At 36.6% G+C, this 18,670-nt stretch overlaps 1 protein-coding gene across 2 annotated transcripts in view; it reads left to right on the top strand.

Annotated features, from left to right (window-relative positions):
• Nucleotides 1-18,670, top strand: part of LOC150086866 (solute carrier family 41 member 1-like) — a 202,263-nt gene that overhangs the window by 95,241 nt on the left and 88,352 nt on the right. For both annotated transcript variants that reach the window (XM_090372784.1, XM_090372783.1), the window contains exons 4-5: nt 16,502-16,609; nt 17,188-17,259. In XM_090372784.1, coding sequence (XP_090228910.1) covers nt 16,502-16,609; nt 17,188-17,259 — 180 coding nt within the window. The remainder of the gene's footprint in view (nt 1-16,501; nt 16,610-17,187; nt 17,260-18,670) is intronic.

Below are 18,670 nucleotides of genomic sequence, written 5' to 3'. Positions count from 1 at the left end.
ACTATGGCCAGAATAGGGATACGTTCCTACGTAAAGAAAATGAAAAGCTTTTTTTTTTTTCGAACAAAGAAAAGTTTTATTAAATAAACAGTCAACTTACATACAAAGTGAAATCACATTTTAAAATATGAGTCTAAAGTTGATTGCTTATGCTTTTTTTCTCTTTCATTTAACAATTGCCTATAGGAGTTATTGCATTTAACACTGATCGCTTAACAATAAAACTTCTTCCTAAATCAGGATCATTTTCACTAAAAAAATTTAAAACGTTTTCAATGTCATTTAAGCACATTTTTAAATCTTCGGTTAACACTTTTTTGGCAGGAACTTCTTTAACTTCGTCTTCATTATCTTTGTCTTCGTTGCTAACAAGGTTTTCTAAATCTTCCACTGAAAAACCATCATCTTCTGCATTCAATAAATTTCTAACATCCTCTTCATCGACATTTTCAAAACCTATTGATTGAGCCATCTGGATAACTTAATTTCTAATTTCTTGGATGTTATTTTCTTCTTCTAGTATAACTTCTGGCCATATTTTGCGCCAAACTCCATTTAAGCATTTCTTAGCGACTTCTTTCCAAGAACTATCAATGTTTATAATGGTGTAGTTTTTCCAAAAAGTTTTAACTGTCATTTCCACTTTATCCTCTAGTTCAGTTAAATTGCTTAATGTTCGACGCAGATAATAAGCTTTAAATGATGCTATTACTCCCTGAACCAATGGTTGAATCAGGGAAGTTGTGTTTGCTAGAAGAAACACAACTTTGACAGGAATGCATGTGTCTAACGTGTTAAGATCAGTAGGATGTCCCGGAGCATTGTCTAACAACAAAAGAGCTTTTTCTTCAAAGTTGTTTTTTTGACAATACCGTTTTACTTCAGGACAAAAGTGGTTAACAAACCAATCAGTAAATAACTCCTTGGTAACCCACGTTTTTCTATTTGCTTTCCATATTACAGGTAAATTCATTTTTATGTTACCTTTTAACGCCCTCGGATTTTCTGAATGGTAAACTAATAACAATTTTAATTTATAATCGCCAGAGGCATTTGATCCAAAGAGTAACGTTAAACGGTCTTTGGCTGCTTTGATTTTTCTTCAATAGAAATGAAGCTTTTTGTTGGTAGACAAAAACAAACCGTTTCCAGAACAAACCGCTTTCATCAACACTGAACACCAAATTTGGTGGAAAATTTTCACGTTCAATTATTTCCTTTAGTTTTGCTGGAAACTTATTTGCAGCTTCTGTTAATTTTACACTATGAATCCTGGCCCGTTTTTTAAATTTCTCGAACCAACCACAAGAAGCCCCAAAGGTTTCCGTAATTTCTTCAGTTTGTTTAGATTTCAGGTGATTAAACTGGAATATTTTTTTTTATATTAAATAGGGCTTGAAATTGCGGACTTCGTTATATCGAAGCTTCGTTATCAGAGGTAACGTTAACCGAGGTATGCCTGTATATATATTTGAATAATGTTTAAAATAATTGGAAACTGACTCTTTCATAATAAAAATAAAAAGTACAGCAAACATCAGAGGCAGCAAAAAGCATATTCCACTACAGGTCCGGGCAAATTATGCCCTGCGGGCCGCATGCGGCCCGCTACACATTTTTGTGCAGCCTGCGAGCTTTAATTGTATTTTCGAAAAAAAGTTTACTTATTTTTATGGCTTTTGCGACGCCTTTTTGAAAAATAAATTTGTATATGTAATACATTATAGAATTTGTTGACTTGTAAATTGTTTTATCATCTCTCTATTGTTCAAATTGAGATAGAATTTTAAATTGTGCGCGAAGCAGAGCGAGCCAATGCACCGGCCGCAGTTCCAATCTGTTTTCTCTGACAGTCATCCCGCAGTTAGTTTTTTTGCGTTATCTTCGGTTATCATCTTAGTACCAGTAGCGATAAAAAATAATATTTATGCCTTTTTAAAAATGAATAAAAAATGCAAAATTCAACAAGAGCATCGTGTCTTCAATGAAGAGTGGAACACAAAATATTTTTTTGCTAACATAAATAATCAGATTATTTGTCTCATCTGCCAAGAGAGTGTCTCGGTGCTGAAAGAGTACAATATTAAAAGACATTTCAACTACTAAACATTCCGAATATGGTGCCAATTTAACTCCGGAAGCAAGAAAGAAAACTGCTGATGGATTGATTCAAAATTTATCTATAGACAACAAATTGTGTGTTAGCTGCGTAAACACAATTTGTCTATAGACAAATTGTGTTTACCTAATTTATCTATAGACAACAAATTGTGTTTACGCAGCTAACACACAATTTGTTGTGTGTTTACGCAGCTAACTAAGGAAAAAGAAGCTACTATAGAAGCAAGTTTTGTTATTTCTCATATAATTGCAAAAAGCAACAAGCCTTTTTCTGATGGAGACTATATTAAAGAATGTATGACTGAATCTTGTGGAATTATATGTCCTGATATTAAACACAAATTTGAGAATATAAGTTTATTTCGGTGAACCGTAGTAAGAAGAATTGAATGTATTGATACAAATTTGAATGAGCAATTATTATCAGTATTAGAATCCATAACATGGTACTTGATAGCTCTCGACGAGCTGATATATTTGAAAAAGTTGAAAAATGCTTAAAATATAATTTACAATGGAACAAAATGGTAAGCGTAACAACTGACGGAGCACCAAGTTTGACAGGTAAAATTGTTGGAGCGTTAAAGAAAGTACAGGATAAAATTTGTGAAAATTATCCTGATTATAAAATAATTACAATTCATTGTATTATACATCAACAAGTATTATGTAAAAATGGGTTAAAAGTTGAACATGTCACATCTTGTATTGTTAAACTAGTAAATTTAATATGATCGAGGGGCCTGAAACACAGACAATTCGTTAAGTTTCTTCAAGATATTGAATCTGAGTACACAGATATTCCTTATCATGGCCAAATTCGATGGCTTAGCTTAGGAAAAGTTTTTCGGCAAGTATGGGATCTTAAAGATGACATCATTCTATTTTTAAAACTGAAAAATATTATGGACTTCAAATTAACTGATAATAACTGGATTTGTAATTTTGCGTTTACCCTGGACATCGTGACACACTTTCAACAAGGGAACAACGTGTTATAAGTGAACAGCTATTTGAAAGAAAAGTAATGCTGAGAGTGAAAGAAAACCCAGTTTTTAGATGCAGAGACAGCAATATCTGTCATGTGCTTATGCCAGGAGAGATTAGAAGTCAGGGTAATCCCCAAGAGAGATGTGATTCTGCCCAGAAATCAGAATGTCATAGAAGATAAGTATAGGAGCAGAAGAATCCATTCTTTGTGAAATATGACAGGACTCAGCTTTAGAAGGATTGAAATCAACTAAGTTATCTTTGTCCTACTGGAGAATTACCTGGAGATCAGCAATTTTAAGGAATTGATAGTTGAAGTTGAAGCTCTTTGTGCTGGGCAATATTTCTCAAACTGGAAGGTGGAATGCAATGTGCTATCATCAGCAAAACTATGGATAGGATTTCTGGTCAGTGGAAGGTGTTTAATATACAAGTGGAAAAGAATGGGAGAAAGAACTGAACCATGGGGAACACCAGCATTAGTGCAGAATTTGGAAGACAGAGCAATCTACTATCACCTGTAGTGAGTGGTCAGAGAGAAAACTGGATACCCAGTTACAAAAAACAGTTGGTAAACCATAAGATGGAAGCTTATATAAAAACCTTTTTGCAAAACATGATTAAAAGCCTTTGAAATGTCAAGACTAGTGCTTGAGCCTAACCAAACTTCATTGAATTTCACCATAGGTGGAATTCAATGGAAAACAAGACAAAACATCATCATTGTATTCACACTGATGAAATCCATATTGGCTATCGTTGATCAGATTCAAGGTTTCTAGAAAGTTTAAGAGTTGTGGATTAATTGATTTCTCTATTACTTTAGAAAGAGTAGAAGTAATAGCAATGGCAAGATAATTGCATGGTAGGGATTTGTCACCCTTTTTAGAAACTGGCTGGATATGAGCAAATTTCCAAGTAGAAGGAAAAACATCTTTGTAATAAGAAAGTGAAAAAACCGACACAAAATAAGTAAGTTCAGGAGCACAGATTTTGAGAACAAGGAGAAATACCATTAGGACCTGGAGCTTTCTTAACATTAAGATTGATCAAAATCTCTCTGACATTCTTTTGATGGAAGACCACATGAGACATTGAATGGAATATACTGGAAATTATGGGAGGTGGTTTACCAAGATCATTAGTACATGAGTTGGAAGAAAAATAGGATGCTAGCAGGTTATCATTGTCAGAAGTGGGAATAGGGATGGGCAAAAGTTGCTGCCAAAAGTTTTAGCAGGAGACAAGAATGCTCAGCTATCATTTGGATAAGAAGCAGGTTTTCTATTCTTAGCCTGTTTTAAATCTAGTTTGGACTGATTAACTGCGTTACAATTGTTGAGCTTTTGTGTAGGCTGGAAATGAACCTGGAGATTTGGAAACAAGCAAATTATCATATGCAACATTCTTTTCTTTAACAGCCTTAACACATTCATTGGAAAACTAAGGTTTAGATAAAGGACAAGGTTTTAATTTGGAGTGTGGAATGAAGGATTCCATCACTATAAAAATAATTTGACTGACACAATCTGAGCAAACATTGACATCAGATGATTTGAAACAGTAATCTAACCAAGGAAAAGAAAAGAAGTCTCTCAGGTTATCCCATTTTATATTATTGTAATACCAATCAATACTAGGTTAAGAATAACCATGAGAGAAAAGCTCTATTGGGGAAGAGACCATCACCAAGTTGTGATCTGAGCTGCCTAGAGGACCACTCACCTGGGCTGTGTACTTTGGAGGGTTGTTTGTGAGAAAAAGATCAGGAGTATTTGCTGTGTGGTTAGGATTGTCTTGTATTCTGGTAGGAAAATGAACAATCTCTGTGAGGCCATTAGTAATTGCAAAAGCCTCAGCATGTGAACAGCAGGGTCCATGTGACTAGGAAACGGAAGACAGCTGGAGTTGTGAACATTGAAATCACCAAGGACATTACCTCACTGTTAGAAAAGTTGGCCTGGAGAAAGTCAAGTTTCAAAGAGATGAAGTTAGAGTTCGAAGTGATTAATGGGGTTGGGAGAATGATAGAGGCAACAGAAGAATTTGACAGAATGTGGTCAGTATATTTTAAGCCAGAGAAGATGGAAAAGAGGAGATTCCAAATTACTGAGTCTCTGAGAGGGAATATCAGAATGGACATATGCACAAGTATGACTTTCAAAGTGAAAGGAATCATATAGCAAATATTTCTGACACTGGGACGAGCAGTGGTTTAATCAGCCAATAACTGGGATTTTGTCAGAAAAAGTACATAGGGTTTGGCAGACTGTAAGTGGAAATGGACATCATTGAGATTAGAACTGAGACCAAATATTTTTGTGGGATGAATGAGGAAGTGTTATCTTTTCACAGAAAAGTTTGTTTTATTAATTTGATAGTTCATGATGTATTTAGTAATAAGAAAATGTGAGGAGAGGACATACTGTATTAAGTAATGAAATTTTTCAGTTTGATGTACACATGGTAAGAATATATCCAGCTCCTCGACATAACATTTCCTCACCAATGCCACCTCCCTCCACATACACTACTTGAACTCCCTCCAGTCACTGTTTGGCAGCGTAGAGGCAGCAAGATTATACACTAGGTGATCCTAAAGCCTCCTAGAGTTACCAATAGGTTTGGTCCTGTCCACTGGACTATCTAGCAGAGCAGCTGTCTTGTGATCACAGTTTTAGAACTGTTCCCTTGAAATGTAAGGAAGATTGGATCTTGCCATGATGTCCATCATAATCTCAAAAGACGTCAGCGAAACTGCATTGATGGAAGAGGAGGGGGCGGATTTGCCAGAGCCTTTCTCTTGAAACTAAATGTGGGTTCCACCACTTCAAGCCTCCAATAGGTTAAGTATTGGTACTACACTGATTGATGAGTCATCTACCACCTAGTGTTGCCTGGTAACACAGAGGGGCACAATTCCTCTGTGTGGTGTGGGTGCCACACTTTGCCCCTACTTTGGTTTGCAACTTGGTGGCACCTACAGTGTGCTTGCACATGATGGTTATATGCAGAGTTACTAATTGTCCCACCATTGTGTAGGTGCAAGCAGAGGATTTGTCTGTCACAGACTGAACAGCTGAACTTCTATATTAAGTTGTGGCTGTTTAGTAATTTGCCATCAGTACTGGTTGAGGATTCTCAACATTAGTGTTTTCTTCTTGTTTTCTTTGGATGTCTCTATCGTGACAGCCTGCATTTATGTGTTTGCTAGCTTGCCCCTGATCCCAGTTTTTTGGTGTTGGGGTTTGGGGTCAGACTATCACTTTTTAAATTGAAAAATACTGCTTGATTATTGTTAAGTTAAATTTTAAGTTGCCTATTTGGACTTGCCCTCTGATTGTGTCCTGGGTTTTGGAAGTGGTATTAGATTAATTACCTTGTTATGTGTTGTTATCTTGCATTAATCGTGTTGTTGGAGGTTTGCTGATTGATTGGCTGTTTTAGTTGTAAGTTTTTCAAGGTTTTGTAATCTTATTGATTTGCAGTCTTTCGATTTGCTTATTTGTGTGATTCTTGCCTTGTTGTTTTTGGAGTTTTGAATTTAAATTATCTAACCCTAATGGTTGATAGACTGGGTTTATTGTGATTACTGGGTAAAATTGATTGTATGTATACAGTGTGATTCACTACCAGTGCGACAAACTTGCAGGAGGTGTAGGGAGCACAAAGACAAATCGGAATCGCATAGCATTGCAGGGTCCGAAATGCCTTCGTCATGCGGTAGAGGACGTTCAACGGGAGGTCGCGTGAATAGTGATCCCACTGGAAGTCAGTATTTGCGAACCAGTTCCCGAGGCAGTAGGATGGACGAGTATTCAAACGTTGAACTGGCCGACATGCACCTCACATATGGAGCTGTGGACTGTAATGGGCGTGCCGCTCTGTGCTTGTACCAGGAACATTTCCCGCACAGGCATGCCCCTCATCATACGATTTTCGCACGTGTGCACAGAAGGTTACGTGAGACTGGTTGTTTCACGAGAGGTACCATGAATCGAGAGCGAACAACAAGGACGCCAGACAATGATGAGAATGTCCTATGTCTTGCAGAAGGCAATCAGAGTAAGAGTACTCAAGCGATAGGCCAACGATTGGGTATTTCCCAATCTACTGTATGGAGAATACTGTCAACAAACCAAATGAGTTCATACCATTTGCAACGCGTCCAATCATTGGCGCCTGCGGATTGTCTACTCCGGAGGACTTTTGCTGCTTGGTTTCTTCAACAGAAACGGTTCACAAATGCTGACTTCCGGTGGGATCGCTGTTCACGCGACCTCACATTCAATGTCCTCTACTGCATGACGAAGGCATTTCGGACCCTGCAATGCTATGTGATTCCGATTCGTCTTTGTGCCCCCTACACCTCCTGCAAGTTTGTCGCACTGGTAGTGAATCACCCTGTATATGCATAGCTGTTGATAATTAGTTTTTAATTACTTGTTCCTTGTAATCTTCTTACTTTTCTCTTTTATATTCTTCTGCTTATATTTCTAGAGAATTATCTGTATTCCTCTTCTCTTCGGTTCCTTTTTCTCCATCCTCTCTCTCTCCCCCCCCCCCTTTCCCTTCCTTTCTAAATTATTTTGAGGTTCTCCTTGTGGCAATCTCAGTACGTGTCTCATGATAGTAGAACCTGGCTGCCTCGTCGTGGCTTGGGATTGGGAATCAGGGGTAGGGGAGCCTTTGTTCTCCTGCCCACTGACTGCTAAATGCCAGGTGCTGGCTTACAGCATACAACAAAACGCACGCATTAATATACACATAAAGATACAAACATTTCATTAGATTTTTTTTTTTTTTTTTTTTTTTTAATGCCGCTTTGGCACTTTGACATTAGATGACTCAGCAGCGTATAGGGGAAATCCTGGTTACCACCTTTACATACAAGAATATTTTGTCACAGACCGACCAGACTTTGCTGAAATTACATCCACTTGACTTGAGTGTCAAGTGAATATCAGTTTCATCAGCATTTTAGACTCCAGGGTAAGCAAGCACAGCTTGGCATATCTCAGTGAATGCCTCAAGGACCAAGTGAATCGGTCTTTTTATTTCCATATCAATCTTATCATATCAGTTCTTCATTGGTAGGGTTTACAACAACTACTTGGAGTTGCACAAGAAATTCTTTCTTACTCAGCTTTGGTTTTGTGTATACCATTACTTTGTTGTTCAAGCCAATATCTTCAGGTGTTTTTGTGTCATGGTGCACAATTTATATAGCACACAGTGAGACACATGTCTGAAGATATGAACATAATGAAGTTGGATTAAAAATAAAAATTGAATTCTTATGAAATAGATAACTTATAAGCTTTGTAGCATGAAAAGTTCTGTCATGATACCCTATAATCGGATACCTAACTAACTTTTTGACACTTTTTCTTTTCTTTTTTTTTTAATATGTGCTATTGCATAACCCTTTTTAGAAAAAAAAACCTTATTTTTTTTAAAAAATCTATTACATTATAATAGAAATGTTTTAAAAATTGAGATATTTTAGTTGATAGAAATGTAGATAACTTCTCAAAGTTATGAAAAATCGTGTAGAAATAATTGAGGGGGAGAAAACAAAGGCAACACAACTTTCCAGCCCGGTAAAAAATATCTCTAATAATGGGGAGCGGTACAAAAGTAATGCCTCCTATTTTTTTTTCTCAGAAAATTTAATTCCTTCAAGCCTTTTGAGGGAATAAGGCTTCAAGCCTAAGCCTTTTGCATCAATTAATCCTCAATCATTAATAAACACTTATTTTTCCACAAATTTTCTGCATTTCTGCCATCTCTTAGTCATATGCTGTATTCCAAACCTGTAAAAGTCCTTACTCTTGCTGCAGAGGGCTTTGCGAACACTGCTTGAGCTGGTCATCTGCAAAATGGGTTCCACAGAGTGCATCCTTCAGCGGGCCAAAGAGGCGATAGTCAGAAGGTGCAAGATCTGGGCTATGAGAGGGGTGAGGAAGAACAGTGCACCCCAGTTTTGCAGTAGCCTCCATTGTGTGCAGACTGGTGTGGTTGTGGGTTGTCATGGAGAAGTAGAACTTCTTTAAGGTTTTTGTCTGGTTGAACTCTTTCAATGTTTCCACATATCGATCTGAGTTGATTGCCAAGCTGAAAAGTCCACAAGCAAGACCCCCATCTTTGTCTCAAAACACTGTCACCATGACTTTATCAACAGAAGGTTGTCTTTTGAACTTCTTGTATGGTGAATTTTGATGCTGCCACTCCATTGACTGTCTCTTTGGTTCAGGGTCATAATGGTGGTGAATCCAGGTTTTGCCACCTGTGACTGTGTGAAAGAAAAACCTCTCCTTTGCTCTCGTAGTGCTGGAGTTCTGTACAGATGACTGTACAGAACTCCAGCACTTCTTGGCTTCTTTGTGCTCATGTGTCGGCATTTTTGGAACCCATCGGGTGCAAACCTTATAGCATAGTTCCTTTATGATGGTTATCACAGCTGGTTTCGTGATACCTACTGCATCACATAATTCGCATGTTATGTTGTGGTCCTCTTTGATCACCTCGTCGATCCTGCTCTTGTAGTCTGTTGTCACTGGCGTTACTTGTTGACAGATTCAGGGCTTGTCAAAGATATCACTTTCCACACTCTTAAGGTGTCTTACCCAACGTCTAACTGTACTCACATCTACAGTATTATCACCATAAACATTTTTGAGACGTCTATGGATTTTGATAGGTGTCACTTCTTCCTTTGAAAGAAATTCAATCACCACTCTTTGCTTGGTACATATATCTGTAACATCCACCATTTTGAACTATCGGTGTGCTGCACTCGCGAGGCAATCACAGTGCCACTCAGTATGGTGAAACTAGAGACCTCTAGTGACCACTCAGTGACATGCGAAATAATCTACTGTGCCACATTTGAAAGCAGAAAATTAGGAGGCATCACTTTCGTGCAATTCCTCATATCCAATAATCATTAATCTTTTTTTTTTCTTTTCCAAATTCCAAATTTTGTCTTTTTTGACATTTGTTTTTCCATATCCAGTCCATATCTTGTACAGTTTCAGTTGCAAACACTCCCCTGTGCACTCTGAAGAGATGGGGAAAGAGGAAATCCTTTATTCCATATTTTAATTGTATCTAGTCAGTAGACAAAGTAAAACTGGAGGACAGGATATGAATTAATTGAACACATACATACTCTACTTATACTACCTCTGATTGCTGCCTGGCACAGTAGAGGTATAGTCTTATTTGTAATGCAGCTCTGGAGGTCCCCATAACTCTGCATCATGCAATGTGATGGATACAAAACTATGTTAAGGCCAGATTTATGTAGGTTAGTGAGTGTTTGTATAGTATTAGTATGGGGTTTTGTTGTTCATCTGGCTCTTAGCCTATGGGCCTATATTTTCACACAAAAACCTCTATTTTACAATCCAATGCCATGAGGAGTTGGGCCGGGCCGGGCTGGGCAGTAGGGAGTGTAAGCACTGGCGGGGCGAACCCTGTGGTAGCCAAGGCTACAGACAGGAAGAGCCCAGTAAAAAAAAAAAAAAGTGAAAATGGAAAGTACTAGTGGGAAGACAGGAAGTAGTAGGGGGGGGTTAAGTGGTAGAGGAGGGCACAGTAGAAGCAGTGAGATTATATAACTAATCTGGATGTCTCCTGGTGGACAATATAGTGGTCGCTGGCCTGCAGATACTTTAATAGATGTACCCTCATTGGAAGGAATATTAGAATTTGCCATGTTACCCATCATAACCTCAAAAGATATCTATCATGCTATGCAATGGAAAAAATGGGGATTGCAGGAGCTTTGCTCTGGAGACTAAGCATGGGTTCCACCACTTCGTTCCTCCAGTAAGTAAAGTGGTGGTCTGGTTGCACTCTGAGTCATCTGTCACCTAATGATATTGATACAGATGGGTAGATTCCTCTGTGTAATGTTGAAACCACACGTCGATCCCTGCTTCTGCTGGTTTTTACCTGGGTGGTATTACAGAAGTGTGTAGGAATAATCATAATGAAATAAATATTGCTTCTACTGACAACAGTCAAAATATTAAAGTTTATTAAAAACAAATTACGGACACTGATAAAGTGTCCGTTTTATATATATATATATAAGTAGTATTGAAATATGAGACTGGCTGTGATTCTGCCACCTCTTGTACCTGGAAGCCCTCCATATATTTGTGACTTGTTGTCCCATGATTAATCCTAATGCTAATACCCCCATACATCCTATTATGGAGGCTGTTATTTTACATTATAATGAGAGGTGACAGATTAACAATAGGACTAGCGTATGCCACACCATTTTCACCGAGTCTGATGGTTGAGTATTTCGTTGTTCCTCTTCCCTCACATGATCTACACCTGTTAATGCATGCATAAGGCTAATATAATATGTTATATTATAATAATATAATATAAGTACTTGTTAATAATATAATATAAGTACTTGTAATTGTGTATCTTGTTTAAGTCGATAAAGAAGCTTATCAACTTGAAAGCTTCTTCTTGCTTGTCGTATCACCTTTATTTTCATAGGTGCCTCCATGGGCAGGAGTGGCAGTGCGTAGCACACACATCTTGATTAGACCGGGGTTCAAGCTCATGACCACCAAATACTGAAGATAGTGTTACGTTTCTTCTAAACAGCTATTTGCTCTGTATAAATCTCAGATTTTCCGCACTGTGGAATATTGTTCCCACATCTAGGGCAGTGTTCCAAAACCTTTCTCAGGCTTCTTGACTCCATTTACAAGGGGGGGTAGTAGATTAATTAATCATAATTAATATATGTATTAATTAATACATTAATTGATGCAATAATAAATGAATGGATCAATTATGCACTTGTTCCCCCAACTATTTTTTGTTTCTTTTGACAGATAAATTGAACAAAGTGATATAAATAAAAAAAAAAAAGCATAATTTTTAATTTGGTAATAAAATATTTTTGAAATTTTGATTTTATTGGGAAATATTTGAGAATGTCTGATAAATGTTATTAGTTTGGTACTGTAATAACTTTACTATTCTTTTAAAAAATCCATATGCTAAGTTAGAGGTAATGGTACCTTTGCAGCCTAAGAAGAATGCGTGCAGCCAAGTGACATTCTTAATATCATTGTCCCTGCCCACATCAACATGATTGTGGGAAAATGAATCACTACAATTATAGTTAATACAGTTCCTGTTTGATTTGGAGTGGGCACTAAGCAACCACTAGTCAGAATACTCAGGGATTATGTCCTTCCCCCCATACATTCTCTTCACTCTAGTGATCTCAGAAGATATGTGAGGGATTTACACAGCACTGTATATATAGAATCAAATTTAATTGCCTCCCAAAACCATTTCCCATGATTGTAGGTACTACCAGTTCAGAACGGACTTATCCACAATCGCCACAGCAGAACCCTAATAGACGATAAGATCCTGATTCTCCCTAAAGGCATTCAGTTCACTCCCATTCCAAGTAACCTTCTTATCTTGGAGATGCTCTTTTTAGATGGCTAAAGAATATTGAAAATCCCAGTACAGTGAAATCCCTTACCCCAGACCTAAAAGGTGTTAACTATAACAGAGATTACATCAGTAGAACAACTAAACACATGGACAACTTATCCAGAAGGAAAAAAAACCAGCCCTATTCCACCTTAAAGATTGCAACTTGCATGCGAGTAAGAAGGCTTGATTTGATTTTATTGACGAGTAAGAAGACTGATAAAGGAGGCAGCTATGTGATTTTTTGGTAACAATATTTGTAATAGAAAAGTTTCAGGCCTTATTGATGCTGACATATATGATATTCTTAAAAGATTGTTGAATGAAAATAAATTAGATCAGACATGCTTCAAAAAACTTAACCCCAATGATTCTAGAGTCCCCACATTTTTTGCAAGTATAACAGTATGTAGTAAAGTCAACTTTTCAATAAGCTTATAGAAAACGAGAAGCACCACTCAGGTTTTGACCTATCACAGTGAGTCTAGGAAAGTTTATTGCCAGCAATTTACCACTGCTTCAGTTTATCGCATAAACAATTTGCCGCCGTGTCATTTTATCGCATTTTGCCGCCACATCATTTTATCGCGTTTTACCATCTAGAAGCAATGAGATGTGTTTGGTCAAATCATAAAAAGTTATTTTTTATTTAAGTTTCTTTAACATGCCCTAAAAGCATGTTTTAGGGGAGTGGGGGTAGGCCATGCCAATTAGGGAGGTACTTATATATTTATAATCTCTTACAATCACGACATTTTCTTATTTTGAGTTTTTTCATCCTTTTGAGTTTGTGAATGCATGATGTCGGTGGAATTTTTGAAATCAGAAAAAGGAAAACCGAAATTGTGCTTTAGTGGACATTTGTTTTATAAAGATAGGCAAAATGAAACAAAAATTCATTGGAAGTGTCAAAATTACCGAAAAACCCAATGTGCCGCTCAAGTTACTACGGTAGATAACACTATCGTTAAAACATGGAAAGAGCACAATCATTGTGGAGACGCAGCAGGAGTTGAGGCAGCACAACTTCTTGACACCATTCAAACTTATGCAGAAACAACAAATAATACGCCTCATAGTATTATTTCAAATGTTTTGAGAATCTGTAGCCAAGCAGCAGCAGCCCCTAAGCTTCCAAGCGTAGATACAATGAAACAAACGATCCGAAATATAAGAAATAGAAATTTTGATGGCCCATTTCTTCCAACACATCGTAGAGACATAGTTTTTACAGAAGAATATAAAACATCATGCAATGGAAAATTGTTTCTTTAATTTGATTCTGGACCCAAAGACAATCGTATGTTAATTTTCAGTACGAAAAGAAATTTGCAGTTGTTAGCGTGAAGTGAACACTGTTATGCCGATGGGACTTTCAAAACTGTTCCCTTACTTTTTTATCAGCTGTATACGATACATGGATTCAAGGACAAAATATTGCTTCCATTAGTTTATTCATTATTGCCTAACAAGTCTGAGGAAACGTATGTATCTCTACTACAGCAGCTGAAAGTATTGGAACCATCTATGTCCCCGCAATCAATAACTATAGATTTTAAGACGGCAATGATGAATGCTTGCAGAAGAGTTTTTCCTGACGCTTTGCAACGGGGTTGTTTTTTCCACTTTTCACAATGTATTTTTCGTTCCATTCAGAATAATGGATTGAAACAATGTTATGAAACTGATGCTAATTTTGTTTAAATATGCGAATTTTGGCAGCAATTGCATTTGTGTCCACTCCAATTGTGACAGTCGTTTTTGAACATTTGTGTGAAAATGATGTTTTTCCTCCAGAATTGCGAGAAGTTGTTGATTATTTTGAGAATACATGGATTGGATGCCCAACCAGAGGACATCTTTTGAACGAATTAAAAACCTACCCAGTGCATACGATGAATGGGGTGATATTATTGATTATCTAAGAGGTATAGCGCATAATATTTCTTATTAATAATTTACATACTGTGTTGTAAATATTACAGTTTCTTAGTAATTAATTATCCCAACGTGACTGGTTCTGAAGATTGCATTAACATTCATTTTGAATTTTTGCAGTGTACTATGACATACCTAATGTTATAATTAGTTTAGTTTAAAATTAACCAATTGTTATATTGTTCAAATAATGGATTTTTTACTATTTTTGTGATACATGTAACTATTAAAATACATAATCTTCCTATTAAATTACATATTTCCATACATGTGGTTTTTTTTTTTTTTTTTATTTCCGTATTGTTCCCTCATAGTTCATAGAATTCCAAAAACATGCTAATCATAGCTTAAGGCAGAAACTTAAATAAAAAATAACTTTTTATGATTTGACCAAACACATCTCATTGCTTCTAGACGGTAAAATGCAATAAACTGATGTGGCGGTAAATGCTGGCGATCAGTTGCTGGCAGTAAATTTTCCTGACCCCTATCACAGTGGCCAGGGATATCATGGTGATACAGGACTCTGCAAAATGACCAGAAACAGACATCTGTTTGTACAGATGTCTCTCCAGTTTGCCACTGGGAAGGCAATCATCTGGAAAACCTACCCAGTGCCTACTCTTCAAGGAGGTGGACACACAGCTAAGTGTGAATTGTGGTGGATCCCCAACTTTTCTGTACTGAATACCTAAAATGAGTTTGGGATAATAAAAAAAAAAGAAAAAAAAAGTCAACTAGTGGGATGTAAGACCAAATGGATATCAATGATTCTGTATTTAAGGAGCCCAAACCCATGCAGCACAGCAAAAATCTGCCTATAGCACAAGGCTAAATTCCAGCAAAATAAAAAAAAAAAAAAAAAAAAAAGATCGCTGGAGGGATAATGATGGATATTGGAAGGTTTAATGCTATTAATTTTTAATTATTCTATTAAGTAATTAAGTATTATATTAATTCTGTTGGCAAGGATTAATCAATCCTCCAGCTTGGTAACCTATTTTCAGGACTGGTTTAGTTATTGCAACTAAAAGAGGAGCATCCTCCACCATTTGACCACAGAGCTCACAACTCCCCTAACAACAGCAGACACCTATCTCTTGCTGCAAAGAGTGCTCCTCCCAGTTGTGTCAGGGACCTCTTGTAGCCAATCCAAAATTAGTGATTTATACACTAGAAAATGTAATATGTTTAATATTTTTGAATCTGTCTGCTAAGCATTCCTACTCCCAGTGGAATTATATACTTTGACAAATTTTATTCTGCTCCAGCATTAAAACTTAGTGTAGATATCTCACTTTCTTTCACCTTCAAACAGATACTTAAATTGGAAGATACCATTTTTTTTTTTTTTTTTTTTTTCAGTGCTAATGGTACTGTTTGCTAGACAAAAAGTGAATAAAAAATGCAACTAAAAAAACTATTAGAATGATGTAAATATTAATTTTAGTATTCATTTAGTAACATTTGATTTGCATTGATTGTGGCGTAAAATATGTCAACACAATTTAATAACACTACAGTGTTATGAAATTTTCAGATAAGCTAGATGTATATTGAGCCAATCACAATTTTTGTAACACATGATGGGAAGTAGCATCTATTAATCAAAACGTTTTTAACTTTTGTTTTTTCATGTTTTTTTTTTTTTTTTTTTTTTGCTTTTATGTTATCAAAAAAAAATCTGAGTCTTATGTGATAGTGAAATTTCAAGATTATTGTTGAAAGGGGTAAAAAATAATAAATAAATTAAATTTTTATTTATTTATTTTTTTGTTAGTTATAACGAAGACTTTTTTCATCTGTATGATTATTGCCTATCCATTTCAGTATTTTTTAAACATGTCCACTCATATCATAGGAATGAAAATCACATTTACTATGAATTCAGTAAAGAATATATTTAAGAAAGATTGAAATTTTTTAAAATGAATATTTAATAAACTTTATTTTATTGTAGCATTGGCCAGTTTTTGTGACAGTATCAGAATTGTTCATTTTGGTTCCATCTCTCCTTGGTTTGAAAGGGAATTTAGAAATGACTTTGGCAGCAAGGCTCTCAACGCAGGTTAGTTTTCTTCCCCTAGATTCAGAAAAAAATGTATATCATCACTTTATATAATGTTATTGTATATCATTAAAAAGATATTGTATATCATTATCACGTAAAGTTAGTGTAGCTGCATCATTTTAGTATGCAGTAACCTACTAAAGTAGTTAAAAATTGGTATCATTTAAGTATATCTGATAATGTGAATACATTCACATTGAGTTTGGACCTATGTGTCTGTTCCACACTAGTGAAGGTAATGTGGAAGTTTTTTATTGCAGGACATTAAAAGAGTAATAAAGCTGCACAGAAAGTATTGTATAGTTTTAAAACTATGCTGATGTTCAGTATGGTTTTCAGATAAACTAAATTTTTGTGTTGCTTTATTGCCTTTTTACTGTCCTGCAATAAAAATACTTCTATGTAGTAAAGTTTGCAACAGACGTAAGTTTTTTTTTTTTTTTTTTAATTAAAAATAAAATAAAAGCAGCTGCTATATTATTTTGAATGTTTTTAGAATAATTTGTTAAATTATGTTGAATTTCAAGGTTTTTATTTATTTAGAATCCTTTTAATCAAATTGTCACATTTTGTAGGCTAACCTTGGACATATGGATACGACAAAGGAACAGCTAAAAATGGCTTATGGTAATATGGCTTTGGTTCAGGTATGGTTCATTACGAATATTTAATAGTTATCAATTTATGAAGTAGTTTAACATTGTTGGTTTGCTATTGCTGATAGTTATATTAAATTACAGTGGGGAACAACTCCATTCCTAGCAAGTTAGTACAAAGGGTACTAGGAAAGTTTTGCAGTACAGCTTTGTTTATTTAATTTTTTCAAAGTAATTTCCTCTACATTCAATACACCTCTCCATCCTCCGAAACCAATCTTTAAACCAGTTCTGCCAAGTTTCACTAGGGAGTAAAGCACACTCGTTGTCCCAAGCCCGTAGAAGGTCCTCATCACTGGAAAACCGCCTCCCTTTTAGCTTCATTTTCACATGCGGGAACAGTGCAAAGTCGCAGGGAGCAATGTCTGGACTGTAGGGAGGGTGCTCGAGAAGTTTCAGTCCTGTCGTGGTCAAATATTCGGTGCAGGCTTTGGCGCGGTGAACTGGAGCATTATCGTGATGGAGGTACCAGGTGTTCATTCTTGACTTTGGCCGCAGGTTCTTCATAGATCCAATGACTTTAGGCAGGCATTGTTCAGTATACCACTTAGCTGTGACTGTCTTCTGCGTGTCCAAAACGACACGTTCCACAATTCCACTCGATTTGAAAAATACAGCTATCATTTTCCTCTTTACAGATCGGGATTTTCTGACAATTACGGGTGTGTCGTCGTCATCAAAGACCCAAACTTTGTTTTGAGCCTTGGTCGGCAGATCGTAATAGTACAGCCAAGTCTCGTCACCTGTCACGATGTTGTTCACATACCGAGATTGTCCCTTATCAAACTTTTTTAACATCTCCCGGCACCAAGTCACACGTCGTGTCATCTGCTCTTCAGTCAGTTGATGCGGCACCCAGAGAGAACAAAGTTTCTTCACGTGCAAATGATCTTGCAGAATCGAACGAATTGCTGGTGCATTTAGGCCCAAAGTATCCTCTCTGTTGGTAGGTCACTCGCCTGTTTTCGTCAAGCATTTTCCTCACAGCAGTAACGTTTTCCTCCGTAACTGACGTTCGTGGCCTTCCCGGCCTCTCAGAATCCTCCAGAGTGAAATTTCCCCTTTGGAATTCTCTATACCACCTGAATATCGTTGTACGATGTGGACAATCATCATCTAGTGCAAGAGTCATTTCTTCTAAGCACTGGTCTATGGTTAAACCACGCACCAAATTATACCGCAAAAAACTGTCCTTATCTCATTTCGTGACCACGATGCCATCGCAAGCACTTTACACTCTCACTACTAATGAATAACTGAGCCCATCGACTTGGCGCGGCGGCTACTATGCACGTATGAACATGTCTCAACATGCAGCAACAAGCAGCTTCCTGTGATTCATTGTTGCGTCATATTGCAAAACTTTCCTAGTACCCTTTGTATATTGCACATAGTCTCTACA

Source organism: Mastigoproctus giganteus, chromosome 4, assembly GCF_048544385.1.
Source record: "Mastigoproctus giganteus isolate SK-2022 chromosome 4, ASM4854438v1, whole genome shotgun sequence".
Classification (NCBI taxonomy): Eukaryota; Metazoa; Arthropoda; class Arachnida; order Uropygi; family Thelyphonidae; genus Mastigoproctus; species Mastigoproctus giganteus.
Note: the sequence above shows the minus strand (reverse complement) of the source record. Positions and strands in the feature narration are given on the sequence as shown.